Source organism: Tyto alba, unplaced genomic scaffold, assembly GCF_018691265.1.
Source record: "Tyto alba isolate M040663 unplaced genomic scaffold, T.alba_DEE_v4.0 Super-Scaffold_7, whole genome shotgun sequence".
Classification (NCBI taxonomy): Eukaryota; Metazoa; Chordata; class Aves; order Strigiformes; family Tytonidae; genus Tyto; species Tyto alba.
This window is the reverse complement of record NW_024881328.1, coordinates 11,581,528-11,599,414: the sequence shown is the minus strand read 5'-3', so window position 1 is coordinate 11,599,414 and position 17,887 is coordinate 11,581,528. Positions and strand designations below refer to the sequence as shown.

General features: G+C 48.7%; 1 protein-coding gene across 1 annotated transcript in view; it reads right to left on the bottom strand.

The window, feature by feature from the left end:
* SLC12A8 (solute carrier family 12 member 8) overlaps nt 1-17,887 on the bottom strand; it is a 54,105-nt gene that overhangs the window by 32,187 nt on the left and 4,031 nt on the right. Inside the window, exons 3-5 of the mRNA XM_009964754.3 lie at nt 17,041-17,187; nt 13,998-14,189; nt 10,161-10,392 (exon numbers count right to left, since the gene is read on the bottom strand). Coding sequence (XP_009963056.3) covers nt 10,161-10,392; nt 13,998-14,189; nt 17,041-17,187 — 571 coding nt within the window. The remainder of the gene's footprint in view (nt 1-10,160; nt 10,393-13,997; nt 14,190-17,040; nt 17,188-17,887) is intronic.

Sequence of the window (17,887 nt, the reverse complement as noted above, 5' to 3'; positions counted from 1 at the left end):
ATTTCCTACGAGCCAGGAGCACGTCTGCTCCACACTGGACTTGTGGGCAGCAGCACAGCTCTGTAGCTGGGGATGGGGCACGTGCAGCCCAGCCCATATGGAGAAGAACAAACACAAGACTTCTGATCCCTGAAGATTTACCCTCCTTATGTCACAAATGACACCATGCCTTGGGTTCATCTCAACCCTAAAGGGTGATGTCCTACCTGCTGACAGCTCCCACAGCATCAGTATTTCTGCTTCAGGAGTCTTAAACTAGGTGAGGGAAAAAATAGAGAGGAATTTTTGTGTTGAATATGTGCAGGTCAGTGATTATGCAGCGATAAAGACGCAGCTCTTACGCAACTAACACAACAACCACACTGACACTGACAGATCAGTGCAGAAAGACTGCAGAGCATCTGCTTGAGCTGCCAAGGCACTGAGAGATGGGGGATGCGGGAGATCCCCACCTCCTGCTCTACCCCAACCCATGCTGCTGCTGGCAGCCCTAAGCACAAAGTACTGGGAAGAAGAGGAGGTAAGAACGGGAAGGGACTAAATTCCCTCTGTAATTTCACCCCTAAATCCCAGTTTAACAAACTTGCTCTCAAAAGAGCTCAGAACGATCACAGACCCTGTGCTACAGGCAGCAGGAGCAAAAGAAAGCAGCAGCTCTGCCACTGCTGTCTCCCCGCGTGTCAGGATGGTGCCAGCTGAAAATTAAGCACTGGGTGCCATAGCCGGCATCTCCCCACGCCTCACTGGCCACAGCATGTGGTGTCCTCAAAAATGTCAAACCAAAGCTGAGCAACAAGAGGCAGCCCGGGGCAGGGAGAGGAGCCCATTGCTATTTTTCCACTTGTGGTCAACAAATAAGCTCCTATTTTATCATTAGCACTAGGGAGATGGTTTCATAAATTAGGACAAACAGCACACTTACGTTTCAAATTCGTCAGAGCTTCAAGTCGCAAAAAATAGACAGGTTTTAGTGAAAAAAAAAATTTGGCAAGAGGGGGGTGGGAGGAGAAGGATCAGAGCAATCTTAAAGAAAGAAGGAAAGGAGTTCCCTTGCCCAAGACTTTCTCTGCACCCATAATAAGCCCAGCAAACCCAAAATGAGAGATTATGTAAAGTCTGTAATTGAAGGAGTGAAAGCCACAGTTAAAACAATCTAAAAAGGCCAAGCCCTGAGAAAGGCAACTCGAATCCCTTATCTTTTGATGGAAAAGAATGTGCTCCCTGAGATTAATGACGTGTTTACCCGAAAGGAAATCACCGCCCTTCTGAAGCAGCAAGTGTTTGTTCCTCCCAAGCTCCTGTTTTCTGCTCCAGAGCTGATCTCCCAAACCTCCTGTTTAAAGTCAACACACAATACGGCTTCCTGCCACCACAGGCTCCAAGGGATCCCCACCATTAACCCTCTCCCCAAAACCACCCTCCATTGCACCTGCCTGTGCCAGCCACCACCGGCGAGGATGAAAACGGGGCATTTTGGTGACACTTCAAGTGCCGGCACGGAGACAGGCATCACACTGATGGCTGCCAGCAACCTCGATGCAGGGCAATGAATCACCCCCCACGCATAACTATTTCCCAGTTAAGCAGACAAATTAGCAAGCGTGGAGACTGACAGCACTGTTGAGGGGAAGCACTCACTGTCTATTTTCCTGTCTTGCTCTTGGAAGGCTCCGGACGCAGCAGGCGAGCTCGTCTCAAGTTGCTCAGGATTTCGGCAGCATGCCCTGCAACCTGGCCTGCCACAGGATGCTCTTGGAAAGAGGTTTAACACTGGCCAGTGCAATCATCTGCTGTGTTACTGCAAGCACAGAGAACCATGGGATTTGTGCCCTGAAAACCCTTGAGCAAGGAAGAAAGCCTAGAGCAAAAGCACCAGGAGGTGATCTGTTTGAGGAAACCTGCAAAAAAAACCTGCTCAAGGACCATCAGCCCTTTGCATACGTGACAGACCCAAGTATTCACATCTTCCCCCCCTGGTGAAGGCACCCCCAGTAAACACACTCACACTGCATCCCCAATCTTCTCGTGGAGCATCCCAGGCATGAGAGCCATCAAGTCACAAGCATCCTCGTCTCCCTAAAGCCAACAGACCTGCAATAACAGGTGCTGGCCAACAGCTAAAAATCACACAAAAGGCAGAATAAACAAAGGGAGCTGCTTAAACCTGCCTCTGACATTCATATTTAGCTAATGGGGTAATTCTCATCTGTGGGATGCTGTCACCTCTCAGACTGTGAAGCAGCCTAAACTCCCGCCCCAAGCTCTCCCCAGCCACATCACTCTCCTGCAGGACCCTGCTGGGTGGGAGGAAACACTAATTTCTATCCAACTGCCCATGCAACCTGCTTTATCTCCACCTCGGCCTCTAGGGAGGATGGAGAAGTAGAAAACCGCTGGTGTACACAAGAGCACACAGAGGCTGAAAGCACCCACACAGGCAGCTCTTCATCACAGAAGCCCAGCACCTCAGCACTGCTTAAATAAAGGAAAACTCAGGAATATGCCTGCGGAAGTAGCTAGTAGAGCTGTTTGGCACTTATTCTGTCTCTACAGGTTGGTGGGGTTTAATTATTTTTTGCAAAAAAAGTCAAAAAATTGTTATTTTCTGCAGGTGGAAAATCTGAAATTTTGGTTAGGAAAAAAAAAGGAAGATATTTTAAGATGTGTATTTCAACTTTATAAAGTCCACTTACATAATGTTATGCACCAGACTTGCCGTAATAGGTAAAATCCTTCCATTACTATTTGATTTTCTGATGTGGTAACCACTACCTGGCTTGTTCAGCAGCATTCAAACCACCCAGCAGAAATGGTTTTATTCATTATAAAGAAAACGAGAAAATGTCCCTTGCTTCATCCTTTTCCTAGGAAAATAGTTTGCATCAATGGGATATTATTATTAATTACAGAGTAGTATTTCTTGGAAGTCATGCCCAGAGTCCTTGGTTGTGGGAGGCTCTGCAGAACTTCTCTGATGAAAAACCCCAGCTTTGAGAAATGAGAATTTAGGTTGAGTCAAGGCACAACAATTGGAGGAAAATGAACAGCAGCTGAGCGGCAGCGGCGATGACACACATCCTTTGGACTCGTTAGAGTGACCTCCTTTCTAACTCAGAGCTACTCCCTGTATTGCTTGGGACAAAGCCCAATCCATGTCGATCAAATCCCCATCTTTCAAAAGAAAGTAGTTAACCAAAATGTAACATCGTTCAACAGACCCCGTCATGGTCTACAGTGTCTTCTACCTTATTCATGACTAGAGCATCCCATACTTCCAAGTTATGGTGATATTATCCAGATGACAATGGTATCTCACAAGAAAACTGTTCCATTTGTTGATTTTTTGATTCTGTGTCCAAAATGATAGTTTGATTTTATTTTTGGGAGGTTTTCACTATCCTCTATACAACACACACAGCTATAGCTTCAAGTCTAGTTTCAGACTGCAAGTCAAACTAGAAATCAAACTGTTTGTTTTTGGAAAGGTCAAGCATGATGTTGTCACTGAAAAGGATTTTTTTGTTTCTTTGAAACCATTAATTGAATTCAGTTTAAATCAGAGAATATATTTTTCCTACCAAAATTACATTTTTCAATGAATATATTTCCCCTTTGAGTAGAAAAGAAAACCAGCAAGAACCACTGGGCCATCATCCAGGCCACTGAAGGTAACAACCAGGCTAAAATCTCTCACCTACAGCCAAAAAACGCCAAAAATTGTTAACACAAGCCAGCAGGGAAGATAATGAGAAGTAGATAAGGACCCATGTCGCACACAGTTTTCTCTTTAGCCTAGGAGAGGAATGCAAACTAGAAGTGAAGCAGCTGGAGAAAGAATCTAATATCTAGAAATTATCTTCATAAATTAAATCTCTAACTAAGGAAAGCTGATTCAGGGCACAGCTGAACTGTGACTGGAATTAAACACTGGGGGAATGAAAAAAGATGATATCTCCATCATTTGAAAACAATTATGTAGTGGCACCAAAAAAAGAGGAAAAAAATATCAATGCAATTAAATAAAGCTGTCCCGTTTAAACACAGCAACAGAGAGAGACAGAGAGATTATGGGATGTTATATATCTTCCTCGAGTCAGTATGTTTTATTAGGTCTCTAGCATTAAACAAGTGGCTGCTGAATGGAGAGCCTGCATGGGGGGTTTTATTGGGGAGCGGGTGGGGAAAGTCCGTGTGAAGGCAGCATCTAGCAGGGGACAAAGCCAGATGAGGTATTTCAGGTTTTATCTACAAGCTCTAGGAAGACAAGGTTAACATTGCCTTGCAGGGAAAGAGCAAAGAAATTAAAAGTTAAATCAACCGTGTACAAAATCTCCTGTATAAATGAGAAGCAGTATTATGTATTAGGCAAGTTTAAACCTATAAAAACCTCATCAAATCCTCTCCTGATCCAGGGGTGGGCCCAGGCCAGCCTGGCCCTGATGGCACCATGTAGTTGCATGTTTTAGGGTGTCAGATGAGTCCAGGATGCTCCTCTTCCTTGGCAGCACGTGGCGGAGGGCAGCCCACTCCCATGCCCACGTAGCCATTTGAATGGAGAAGACTGGAGAGGAGCACAAGAGGTCTTCCAAGCAAGGTGGTTTAATGCAGAAAGGAAGGACATCGGCTGATCCCCAAGTCCTCAAGAGGCCCAAAGCAGTGGGGCTTGGCTGCAGGAAGGGTGGGGTTAGCCTGAGATAGCTGTGACCAGAGCAGGGTCCCCAAGGATGCAACGGAGGATCCATCACTGGAAATATTTACGATCAGGTTAGATGCACGTGGCATCTCCAGCATAGCCCGGGGGGTGCAGGAGGGCCAGGACCTGCAGGCCCTGAGCTCTCCTCCTCTCCTCCTCCTTAGCCACCTCCTGGGAGATGCTTCAGGGCGGTGGGCTCAGAAATCCTGCCTGGCCTCGGCAGAGTGGGGGCACAGGGATACCGGCCCCGGTCCCCGGCGAGCAGCAGCTGGACTGACACCCAAACATCTGCTGGCAGGCGAGACCGCTGCTCCTCAACAAAGTCCTTCTGCCAGCTGTCCTCCAGCGAGGAAACACCACGAAAACCTACCAACAAACAGGGTGGCAGTGTGGAACCATGCAGCAAAGTCACACCTCAACCTACTTTTTTTTTCTTTCTTTCTTTTTTTTAAATACAGTGCTTTAAATACCTACTTCAGAGAGCCTGGACAGAGTGGTGTAGCTTTCCTCTCACCATCTAAATAAGGCCCCTAACAATGTTATCACTTTTCAAAACACATCTGTCCCGCAGCTCCTAGCCCAGACAATTGGCAGGTAACCAGTTAATAAATGTCTTCGCCAGACTGTTGAATAGGCTGGCCCAGGCTCAAGAGTGATGTCAGGGCCATTCAATGTGCTATAATTGGAAAAACCTGGGGAAAGCAATCCCGTGTTTTTTAATAAATAAAGAACGCATTAGCAGCCTCTTGCTTTTATTCACCACGGTGTCTACCTTGTTCGGTAGCAAAGTGGGATTTTTTTTCTGCTGCCGCTTGCTCAATGATTTCTACTTGGAATTCGATGCCAGTTTCCAGATGTGTCTCAGGCCAGGAAGTCAGCAATCAGCCTCGATAAAGCCTCTGGGATTAGCTGCAGATCATCTTCTGACACACACATCCTTCCTGCACCCTCTCTTATGAAATTGGGGCACACCCCTCATGCCCAAAAATAAAATAAAACAACCCAGAGCCAAGCAAAAGCCCCTGATTAGGAAGCTTTGATCACTTTCATATTAAATATGTGGGAATAGATTTAATTAATACAATTCATCAAAGCTCCTGAGGCACCGCTTGAGGGATCTTTACAACACCAGAGTGTTTATATACATAAATCACTTCAACAATTGCAGATTCCCTGTCTGCTGGAGCAGCCCCGGGTGAAGCTCATCTCCCACAGCTCCTCACCAGTGGTACCCATGGGAGAGCATCAGCTCCCCCAGCTTAGCCGCACAACACCCGAGGGGGATGAATCCTCCAAAGCACTCACCCTCGGAGAAAGAAGCAAGGATGAAAAATGAGTTTTCTGGGCTCCATGAGAGCAACTTCGGGAAGCCAAAACCCAAGCGGGTGACATGAAGGATGTGGTTTGCATGGAAAATAATCCCAAGCAGAAGCACCCTGACAGCAACGCGCCTTTCAAGCCTCCACAAGTCCCTGAGAAACCAACTACTCGGGTTCCCCAGTGGGAGGAGAGGGGCTCAGCCCCACGCAGCCGGGCTCCACGCTCGCCCCACCACGTGGCACCGTCTGCTGCAGGACAGGGGGGTCCCAGCCCAAGGGGGCCCAATTATCCAATTCCCAACAAAATCATTATTTTTTCTTTTCCCCCAGGCATTTAAGAGGCTGTTGTCAGGCCTCTTTTCCTCGTGTTGTGATTCCTTTCATCTCCCCAACAAAGTGCAACCAAATTAACACCAGCCCTCCCCCCCAATAACCGCCCCTCCCATGCGCTCTCACAGCCGCTCTGCTTTAACAGGGCACCTGAGAGCCACTGCCAAAACAGGAAAGCAGGCGCCTAATTGAAAGGGAGTATTTGGGAGTCACCCCGCACAAAAATTAGCAGAGATATGCTAGGAAAATAAAGAAGTGGGCATTAACAGCGGGCTTATCTTCTTTTTCCGTGACTCTAATGTTCGGGACGTGAAAAGGCCAAAAAGTTTTACATACTGTTCTGAGGATCTGGTCACGGAGAAGAGCATCCTCTCCTTTACATTCACTGCTCTCCCCAAAATAATTCAGGCTGATTTAGAGGTATGGACCTCCAGAAATAAAATGCAAATGTGCGTAAGCCAAGAAAATCCTGCATTGCTACTAAGCAATTGTGCAGCAAGCACTGGATCTTCTTTATGGGTTGAGAAGTCGAGAGCAGCCTGATTTCAATCCACCTGTGCTAGGTTTGGTAAAAACAGTAAACTGTGCCTTAGGGAGAACGAGAATATGGATGTTTTCCGTCCCAAGGAAGGAGCACGGGGGGTCTCCATTTCCGTAGGTGGGACTGAATTTTAGGGTGAGAGGCCAGAGACAGCTCAATGAGGCTGGTTTTCGGACAGCACAGGGAGCTCCTTTCCTCACTACCCACCCCTGGCCAAGTTCCCAGCCTGGGACCATGACCCATCCCCAGGGGAAGGGCCAGCCAAAGCCTCCGGGAGGATTTAGGATTAACTCCAAAAAATCAGCCAGTCCCACCCCAGCCCACAGGCAGCCTGGGAAAGGAGCAAAAGCTCTCGGGGCCAGGCAGAGGGACCCGGCAGCCTGGCAGGGAGCAAGCCGGCCGGCCCACGGCTTCAGTGGGGTCAGGAGCATCCAGCCAAGAGACCCCGAGCATTCCAGGTCTGCTGGAGCCATTCGGCTCCCCCAGCTCCAGCTCCGGGCTGTGGGAGCCCGGCCGGCTCTCAGAGCGGGACTGAGCCACGGCAAGAGAGGGAAAATTAAAAGGAGAAAAAGCAGTGGGAAGCCCTGCTGAGAAGCCCCCTTTTGTGTAAACATGCTCCGTCCTCAGACTAAAAATAAAGGCAAACCACAGGAAGGGAGTGAGTGCTTGGACAACATCCGATTTGGTGTGTGCCTGGGTGTGAGCTGAGGGAATGGGGAGAAGAGCAGGGGACTCCACCCAGTGCAACCACACAAAAGCAGCCGTTTAAGACCTTCAAGATGGACAGGCATTCCTGGAGATTATTTAAATCCAAATAACTGCTGCTTGGCAGATGCGTAGTCCTTTGGTATGCACACAGCACTTGGATACGTTAAGTGAGGGAAAAGGCTGCCATGGCAGGAGCAGAAAAGGCAGAATGACTGCACAAGGCCCATTTTACAGGTTTGGAGACCGATACCTGAGGCTGTGAACTGAAACCCCATAAACCTCTCATAAAACAAGGAAGCAACCCCGACAAGATTTCAGCTGAAATCTTTCCAGCTCACAGGTCTGTCCTCAAAAATTACTCCTCCCTGCACACTGCCCTTTGCATCTCAGTCACCACTGCAGCCAAAGAACCAAACCCAAAACAACTGCATGCATCTGAAGGCTGCAGAGAGCCAATAAGTTGACAGCCCACCCCAACGAGGTCTCGATTGCTTGCCCAGATGCTGGGCTTTGATGCGCTGCACCCCGCCATTGCCATCAGCCAACTCTCAAGGATGGAGCTTCACCAACACCTGCACATTCCTCCCGCAACCCCCTTTGCAGGAGGGATGTTTTGCTGATGGGTGCAATCTCACCCAAGAGACAAGCATCCATCCATGCCATGCAGAAAGCATGCAAGAGAGAGTGAGGAGGCTTCCTGAAGCCCAGAGCTCACCGTTGGTGCTGACACACCACTCAGAGGCCTTCTGGGGAAATGCAGGACTCGGGAGGAAGCAACCCTTTAGCCTGGCTGGAAGCAGGTCTCGCAGGGAAGCAGTCTGTAAAAGCAGAGAAACCCACAGCTCTCCCCAATCAGCCTTATGGCTTCAGGTCCCACCGTATGGCCTCGCTCTGGGGTACTGGCATTTGGGGCTTGGACCTGGCCGCCGTCAGCCTGATGTTCTTCCATGATGTCTTGGTTTAAACCCTCCTCTCTAGCCAGCCATGGCTAAACTGCAGCATCTGCAATGCTCAAACCATCTCATTTCTCTTCCTTTCTCTATATTCTGTCAGAAGAAAATGACATAGTGCTCAGCAGTGGAGGAAATCAAAGACAACAACGTTGACCTCAACTTGGGCATGTTTCCTGCTGACGTTTCTATTCCTCTAATTCTCTCCTCCTGGTCCCATGTTCACTTTCCTATCATCAGGTCTCACCACGAATATTCATTTTCTATCTACTATTAGAAAAGTCTCTAGGTCTGCATTAAAGGTCTCCTCCAAGCACAGCCGAAATGTAAATCCCTCCTCGCTTCCTTTAGAAAACAACTTCCTATGAAATGCAGCTGTTTGGAGCAGGTCACTTGCTTTCTCTGCAAAACACGTCACACCGAGCATAGCCGTCCTCACTTTGTTCTCATTTGCAAGTGTCTGCTGAGACTTTTACCGGCTTCCATTTGGGGCACTTCTTACATGCTAAATATAAAATGCAAACGCCTTTCCACCAGGCTCTCTCTGAGAGGGGAACAGCTGCTGTTTCCATCCCACCGTCCTTGCACACTGTACAGGCAGCACAAAATAACACAGCAGCATGAAAAAACAGCTATGCCATTGGAGCTATGGACACCTACGGGACTCACCTCCAGCAGCCTGGTTCGGCAGCTGAATCCCAACTGTAAATCAAAACTGAAGATCTTTCCTTTAGACCGACTTTAGCAGGTTGCTTGCAACCCCCTAAGGTGCTGCTGGACACAGGGGAAGCCAAGAAAAAGCTGACACCTTCTGTTTACTCAGCTAATTACACTTTGTTACTGCTGGAGAGGCCACTGCAGCACTCTCGGACCCCTTCCACCGCACCTCCCTGCATCTTGAGATGTGTTTCCCTGCGAATACTTCTTGAGGATGAGGATGGAGGGAGGGGAAGGGGGCTCGGGGTGCAAGCAGGACTGCAGGTGGGAACCCCAAACCTCCACCTTGCCTGAGCTGTAGCCGCTGCTGCAGGCTAAAGTCAGGCAGGGGAAGGTTAACAGGGGAGACTTGCACCCACAGCTCCTTGAAACCCCAGCAGTCACCTGCCCCAGCCCACCCAGCTCCCCCCTCGGCTCCCCAGCATGGCCCCTCAGCAAATCCAGTGGTGGCACAGCTTACCACAGCAGAGCCTAAGTGACCTCAGGGGTCTCTGGGGAGACGATCTCCTTAATGCAAAGTCACAATCAGCTGTTTTCGTGGGCACAATCTTTAACGTAGAGTTAGACAGAAGGCTACAAAGAGTGACTGCAAACGCAGCTGCTCTCTGTTGTTAGGAAACCTCCGAGTGCAATACAAGTGTAACAAGTGCACATGCTGAGAGTTCGATTCCTGAGGTTAAACACCTAAATTAATAAGTCATCTTCAGTCATGCTCTGGAAATACTTACTCCTTACAAAATTACAGGTTGCATCTAAAAGATCAGTCCCTAAGGACAAGGGACGTGTTTGAAAGCACTGAACTCTACCTCTGCCCAGATGAATAACTTCACAAAGACACCTAAGGAGAAAAACCCAGGGGATTAATGCCTCCTGACCCCAATGGGATGAACCCCCAGTTTTACCTGGATCAAGGTGTGTAAAGGACCCAATGACAAAGTCCAGTGTTGAGACAGCCAGTAGAAAGAGCAGCAGGAGCTGGAGCCTGATGATCCACTTCACCCCGGCCAGGTTGATGCCCAGCAGGCCGAGCAGGACAGCCAGGGAGATCCCACGCACCGCCCAGATGTTGCTGAGGCTCAGGACATCGGCAATGGACTCCGCAAAGCCAGTGATGTACATGGCACCTGCAACGCACTGAAGGACAGAGCTCTGTGAGTGCCCCACGGGAGAACAAGGGATCCCCAGCCCCCATGCTGGCCTGGAGGGTCTCTGTTCAGACAGACAGACATTTGCTGCCAAGACACAATCTTTAATGCTACTCTGACCTACAGGGACCGAATATTCTTGCTGTAAGACAGCACACTGCCAGGGCAGCATACCCACTGCCCGAGTAAACAGAGTAGCCTGGCTGCTAGGGCCAACAGCCCAGCAACTTTCTACTGGCTTTAAAATTTATCCTCCATTAATGCTCCATAAGAAACCACACTGGCTTCTCGGAGGGAGAAAAGGATGAGTCAACCCCTAAGTTTCTTCCCTTCTCCTGTTTCTCTGAAGGAAAGCGTCCCAGTCCAACACCTGCCTGAAGAACAGCAGTTTGCTTCCCCCTTTATTGCCTCCCAGGGGTTGTTTTTAACTTGGTGTTTAGTTTGGATGCAAAGTCTGATGTTTCACCAGCTCCCCATCTCGTTGCTGGAATGGAGCCTGCACTTTTGAGGAGAGCATATTGTGCAAGCCATGCCCCCGGAGCTCCCGGGAAAGCTGCTTGTTTGTCTTGCTGCAGGGCAGAACACACACTTTGCCCTCGGTGGCTACAAGTCGGAGGGATGGGACATCTGCAGTGCAGGTTCAGGCCTCAAACCCTACTGAGGGTCAGCAATCGTAAATACCAGGACATTTCCTTCCAGAGGTTCCCACTAGCTGACATTTCAGCAACAACCCTCTCCAGCGCATGGCACCCCCGGCACGCCAGGTCAGGGCACACAGCTGCACGCCCGCATGGGTGGTGCGACCTCGCGTCCTGTGACCCCACTATCCCCACCCACACACAAGGGATGTGCAGCACAGCTCCCACATGACTGGAAGGGAGGAAACCCCCCACCCAAGCCAGCAAGAGTCAGAGCAGACCCCTCCTTCCCTGCAGAATCCCCTCGGACCAACCCAGCACCGCTGCACTGAGGGTGTTCAGGTCAAACTGACCCATACCCAGGAGCTGCGGGTTCATCCACAGTTTTCGGCAAGCAAGGTGCGTGGGATTCACCTGTTTGAACTCGGACACCTACAGCTTGGAGATCCTGGAGAAGGATTCACTTTCACCATAGACAGACACCTAGCACAGATCGGGTGAACACCACCCTGAAAGTCTTTCTTTCTCCTCACTGGTAGCTCCACTGTGAATGTCTCCAAGAGAGAAGTTTTAGACTCTGCAAGGTAGTCCCCAAATTATTTGGATGTATTCTTGTTTAGTTGTATTTAACATTGCCTACACCACCACTGAGTGGACCACGCACGTCCTACATGGGTGCTTTCTCCAGAAAACAGGTCCCTCCTGAGCTAGCAGAGGACAACAGCCCGTGCCAGCACAGCTCTGCTTGGGGCACTCACAAAAACTGCACTTGACACCTGAAGCCAAAAAAAGCCCAAACAGAATCGAACTCTGATAAATACATTAAAGCCAGGTGCAGTTCTTGCCTCTCACATGAAGAAAAGTGCTGTGCAGAGAAAGCAGTAGCACCTAACCCCAACTCCCTGTACCTGACCAATCTCAGGTTTTGAAGAAGTTTTCTTAACTAAATAAGTTTTCTTTCCTTCCACTCCAAGGACGGCGATGTGCGAGGACACTCTGAAGGGAGCGGAGCAGAGCGGGCTGAGCCTCCAGCAGTCTCAGCACTGCAAGTCTCCCTGAAGCCTTTCCTCTGATGGGCCATGATCATCACCAGCAAAACGGAGGAGCTGGGCGTCCCCAGACACCCTGATGCTCCACACACAGCAATGGCCAGGGCCCCAGCGGCACTGTGACATGGGCTGGTTCCTCATGAACTGCCTGTCTTGAAATCAGAACTGAGTTCTAGGCTGAAATTTGCAGAAACCAGTCTCTTACGAGCATTTGTAAACCACATACTTCGCTAGGCGAGGAACATAATTGATTTTCAACACCCAGACATGCCCTGCCACTATCTTTGCTTTTGGGATTTTAGGGCTGGATCTTGGAAAACCTCTGCTTGCACAGACAGGTCTTACTGCAAACCACTCCAGGAAAGGAGACTCCAGAGAAAAGCACTAAACCCTGGCCTCATGGTTAGAGTTGCGGTGACCAAACATGCATCGGTCTCTGTAGGACCTAGCAGACGTGTGCTGCATCATTTAGGGCAGTCTGATTGAGCCTCTCCTCTGGAGCATCCCAGGAGGACAGCAAAGTCCAACCAGATCTCAGCTCACCTTGGCTGATGAAGGAGGATCCCATCCCTGAAGCAGCCTCAGGGCACCGAGCCACCTCTCATCTCCCACGGCATCAGCAGCACACGGCCAGTCATTCCCCACTTGCCCCAGTCAGACCAGGGAATGGGGAATACCCCCATTTCTGGCCAGACTCGCCTTGTGATGGAGGTTACAGCGCTTCGTGAGCATCTTGTAGCGGGGGAGCAGCCTGCAGCTGGTGCAAAGCACGTCGGGCAGAAAGCACAGCCAAGGAGAAGGGAAAGGCATCAGCTCTCGGGAGCCAGCACGGCGCTCCTAAGCGAGCTGCCAGCTCCCACCCCACAGCCCCCCGTGCACAAGGGATGCCTAGGCAGGGGCCAGGGCTGCTGCAGCCCAGTTTTTACGACCCTCAGGACAGGCTGCAACCTGATTGCTTTCCCAGACGGGGTCCGCTTGCAGAGCGAGAGTGGAAAATATGACAGGAAGGATTCTCATGTGTGGCCCATTTCCATATCTTGGCTTGTAACTGTGTTCAGTTTGTATTTTATGGACACTTGCTTTTAATCTGGAGCGAAAGGAGAAGAGGGGGTTATTTTTGGTTTGGGGTTTTTTAAGGGTTTTCAGAGATTGCTTCAAGCCAGTCAGTTAAAAACAAACCTCAATAAAAATGCTTCTCTGCTCGCCACATTTTATACTGTTCATAACATCTTTATGGGGGGAGGGGGTTAAGTTACTGCAGGTTTAAGAGATTACTTTCCATTCTTTATGTTTACTACTTGTGTATTTCAGTGCTTCACCACCCTGACGGCTCCTTGGGGCCTTTCAGAAAGCCCAGAACTGTGACTTTTGGATCTCAAAAAGTCAATTAGCTGTGGCCCTCACCTTTGCCCAGCTCTCCTCCCATACCAGCTCCACTTCTGCTGGCTCTTGCAGAGGAGCAGCCAGGACTTGCCTGGTCCCTAAGGGCACAGGGAGCACGCCAAGGCCAACTTGCCAGCCCACAGCAGCTCACTGTGCTTTAGGTGGCCACCCTGGCCTCTCACACTTCAGTTTAAATCAAGTCTCTTGCCAGCAAGGGCATGTCCTGGCAATGGGGGTAATCTGGGATGGGAGGGCATGTCCTGCACAGTTTGCTTGTTCAGACACCCATTTCCTCCACCATTGTGACCCATGCCAGGCAGCGTATTGCCATGCACAGGCTTGCTCTTGGGAGGCAGAGTGGGGCTGAATGCTCCCCACAGTGCCCTCCCATGCTGTCCAGCATACTGAAGCATTACTCAGATTTTACTTGGAGCATAACTTCCTGCAGCAGGAAAGCACAAGATTAGTATCTGCCTTCCAAAGTTTCTAAATTGTCTTTAAATAAGTTGGGTTTCTTTAATTACCTGGCCAAAAATATAAAGGAGGCCAATAGTCCCCCCTACTCGACCTCCAAGGACAGTAGAAATCATGGAGTAGACTCCTCCACTTCCGATGCTGCACTTCTCACACACACCAATTCCAGATAAGACAGTCACCAGGGCAACCAGGATGACAAAGGACACCAGAAACATGCCCATTACAATGCCAGTGTTTCCCTGGGGAAAAAAAAAAAAAAAAAAATCAAAATCAAATGAAGACCAACTCACACCAATTCTGTTGAGACAGAAAAAGGACCTATCTGCTTCTAGTCACTAGTGATTGATTAGTCTGGAGTCATTACAGCTTAAAAGGAAATACACACACCCCTACTCACACACTTAACGTAACTGATTGACAAATTTACAGTTCCTATTAGCTCCCCTTTGAAGACAACCTGCCTCATCGTGGGGCTGGACAGACCTTTGCATGAGCAGGTTCTGCTCCATGCTGGGCTCCTGCATGAATCACTGATTTTGTCCTCTGCTGCAAAAAGAGCAAGGTCAAACAATGATTCAGCCACCTTGGGCCGGGGATCACCGCCTATTTGCATGCTTTAGAATGACATGCTTAAAAAAAACCCACTTTCATAACAAAAAGTAGTTTCAAAATTGAACCTGTGGGATTTGTGACAGCTGATTTACTAACAGAATCAAGCTCACATTTTAATTTTTCAGAACATTTACCTTTAAAAGCTCTGATCTTCCCAAATAATGAGATACCAAAGAACAAAACCCCAAAGGCAACACAGTGTGGGAGATAAATAATACTTTCATAAACCAGCACATGCTGGCCCTTATCTGTATGACGTGGCAGGCGGCTCTCGCTCTCCCTACACTCGGGGGAGTTTTGTGCAGAGCATTCAGCCCCACAGAAAAAACAAAACCTTCCTGCTTGTGGCAGAGGGAGGGTCTCCACCAGCCATGGTCTCACTGGGAGCGAGAAGAAAAAGCCTCTGAACAAACCCAGTTGCAGGTCCTTGTCAGCAGCTTTAAAGGCCAGCGTAACCCTTATTTTTGTGGGTTCAGTTTGCCATTTGGGTTAGATTTGCAGAAAGAAAACGCGTTTAGTACCTCCAAAAGCGTTCAAGCACCTCTTCTGAGCTCGGGACCTTCCAAACCTCTCACACATGGCTGTAATTTATTTTCCAGGGTCAAAAGTTTTCCCTCGTGCTCCAACCCACCTTCCCCTGCTGACAAATCGCTCAGCCCGGTGCACAGTGATTCCAACTGTATGATCAGAAATCTCCTCCAGTGCCCAGCGCTTCGTTAACGTCTGGCTTTCCCTCCCCTGCCTTTACTCATATTACAGGCCATGTCCACAAACCTCCTTTCCAACCTTGCTCCAGCAATGCTCATTTCTGAGGTCATGCTAGCCTTGATGGGGTTTGTTTATCACTAGCACTAAAAGGCTGCTTCTCAGCTTTGGGGTTGGTTGAAATCCCAGATTCTTTTTCTTTTCTCTTTTTTGTGAAACAACAGAAACATATCCAGGATGTTGCTATCATCATAAAGTCCTATTTTGGTTCATCATCCTGCTGCCTTTGACAGAGGCTTTATCTTGTCAGTGGGGAACAGAGCCAAGTTTTGCTATAAATGCAGCTGCTGGCTGGGTCAGCACCACAGTCCACTACAACCTGATACTCCTTTTTAAAAGGACAATTGTTCTTTTTCTTCAACAGCTTACCCTCAGGTTAAGAGGGTTAATAAATCCAATACACTTCAGCTAAAAATAGTTTAAAAAAAAAAGCACACATACACAAACATACACGTAGTCTTGGGCTCTTCCAGAATCTGCTGGTGGCACCAGGCTATGGCAGCAGCTAGATAATGGGCAATTCAACGGTTCCCACAGAAGAAAGGGTTAACATGAAGACCAGTGAGGAAGGCTGGACTCACAACAATAGCAAGCAGAGAAAGTGGGAAGAAAAATCTCCCATTAAATACTGATGCTTATTAATGCATGCGTGCTAGCAGGGGTTACAATAGTTGCTAAACATTTCGGCAAGATTAGGGTCCCCTGAAACTGCAAAGCTTTACCAGCCCCAGCTCTGGAAATTTATAGCAAAAGCCTGCCTCTGTGAACGGCTCAACACATGACCATCCTCTGCCAGGGGAGCTCTTTGCCAACCCCGACTTCTCCTCCCTTCCCTTTTATGCTAGCTTCCAGCTGTTTCAGTTTTTCTTTTATTTACTGGCTTTATTTTTATTTGCATTTGCTGCAGCAGTAACTTGCTTTCAAAGACTATGTGGAGGAAATAAGATCAAGAGGAAAAAGGAGCTAGGAAAATCATCCTGACTTCTTCACCACGACAACTGCAGCTCTCCTCAAAGCCTCCAGCAAAGCAGTTTTCAATACAGAGTGTGTCTTCCTCCTGCTTTTGGAAGATGTCCACTATGTCTGCAACACAACATCGTGCCTGTGACACAAATTCTGCCCAAAGACTCAAATTCTAACTATCCCTGGAGGAGCCCTCCTTCTTCTAAGAGGAAATTTTAAGGGACAATACAATGTTTTGCATCAGGAGTGAAGCAGACACACCATTCCAGGCTCTGACCCTCGGTGAGATACTGCTCTGGATCCACTCATGGAGGATCCTTTGGCAGTGATTACAATTTCACCTGACTGAGGGTCACCATTGGAGACATCGGGAACTCCTACACTGATGTGTTTGGAAGAGAACTGCTTCAGTGGTGTTGGGAAGATGGCAGAGTAGCTGTAACTACAGCAATATGCTTTACCTGAAAAGCAGTTATTTTGTCTCAACAATACGACACAAGGGTGTCCCTGATCATTGTCAAGGTTGGCTGTTGTGTTTCCGAATGCTAAAATAGGAAACCACTTACAAAGACCACTTCAGCTTTCCATTTTAGCGGAACTTTTTGAACTACAAAATACCAGAGGACGTAAGCAATGCCTAGAATGAACAGCACAGAATCCAAAACACCTGGGTGGTGATGGAGATACGAGGTAAGGAGGTGAGGACAAAAATGCCTATTCACATGCTCAACCAAGTCAACACTTGCTTACCACAAGCCATCCTGTCCTCAGGAAAAGAACCACTCCAAAAATGTTGATCATACAGGAGGTGAAGACGCCATCCCATGTTCCAAAAAGCACTGGCTCCCACACAAACAGCTGGATCTTCCACCAGGGCTTGGTCTGCGTTTGAGATGCCTAGAGGAAAGCAAAGCCTTCTGTTTTACCTCCCGTGCTTTACAGGCAGGCTGCAGAAGCGGTGCAACAGCCAGCCACCAACAGTGGGATGGCCACTAACAGCTGCTAAGACACCATTTTGCTGCAAGTTTTCTCTAAGATGAAGGGGCAGCAGAGCTGTTGGGACCCCTGGGCCCTGGAAGAGAGTGTTCCCTGTAATACCTTATTTATTTTCTTGTAGGATAAGTAATAACAGAATTCCACTCAGTCTCAGCAAATTAACCCCATTGATGATGTTACATGAACCAAAAACACCACTCAGGGGGGTCCTTTAAAGAGCCTGCAGCTGTATGTTGTGCTTCTGTCCCTGCCAAGCACCCCACCAAGACAAGCAGGGTCCTCACTGCACTGGAAAAGTCCTAGATGAGATGACAAACCAGTCTGGACCAACTGGGACTGACAGAGTAGGTTACAGTGGTCTTCCCATCACACAAAGTCATCTCTGATCAGGACATTACATTTCTAGAGGGGACAAGGGACTCTTTTACTTGAGGCACCAATGAATTTCAAAGCTGCTGGAACTGAGACATGAAACTCCAGGGAAACCGCAGTTTTCCTATTGCAACTGCTCCTTCCTGCCCTCCGGAAACCAAGTCCCCTCTTTCCCTTAATACTACACCTCGGGTTTACATAGCAAAAAGAAGGGCAGTTTTGTTATTTC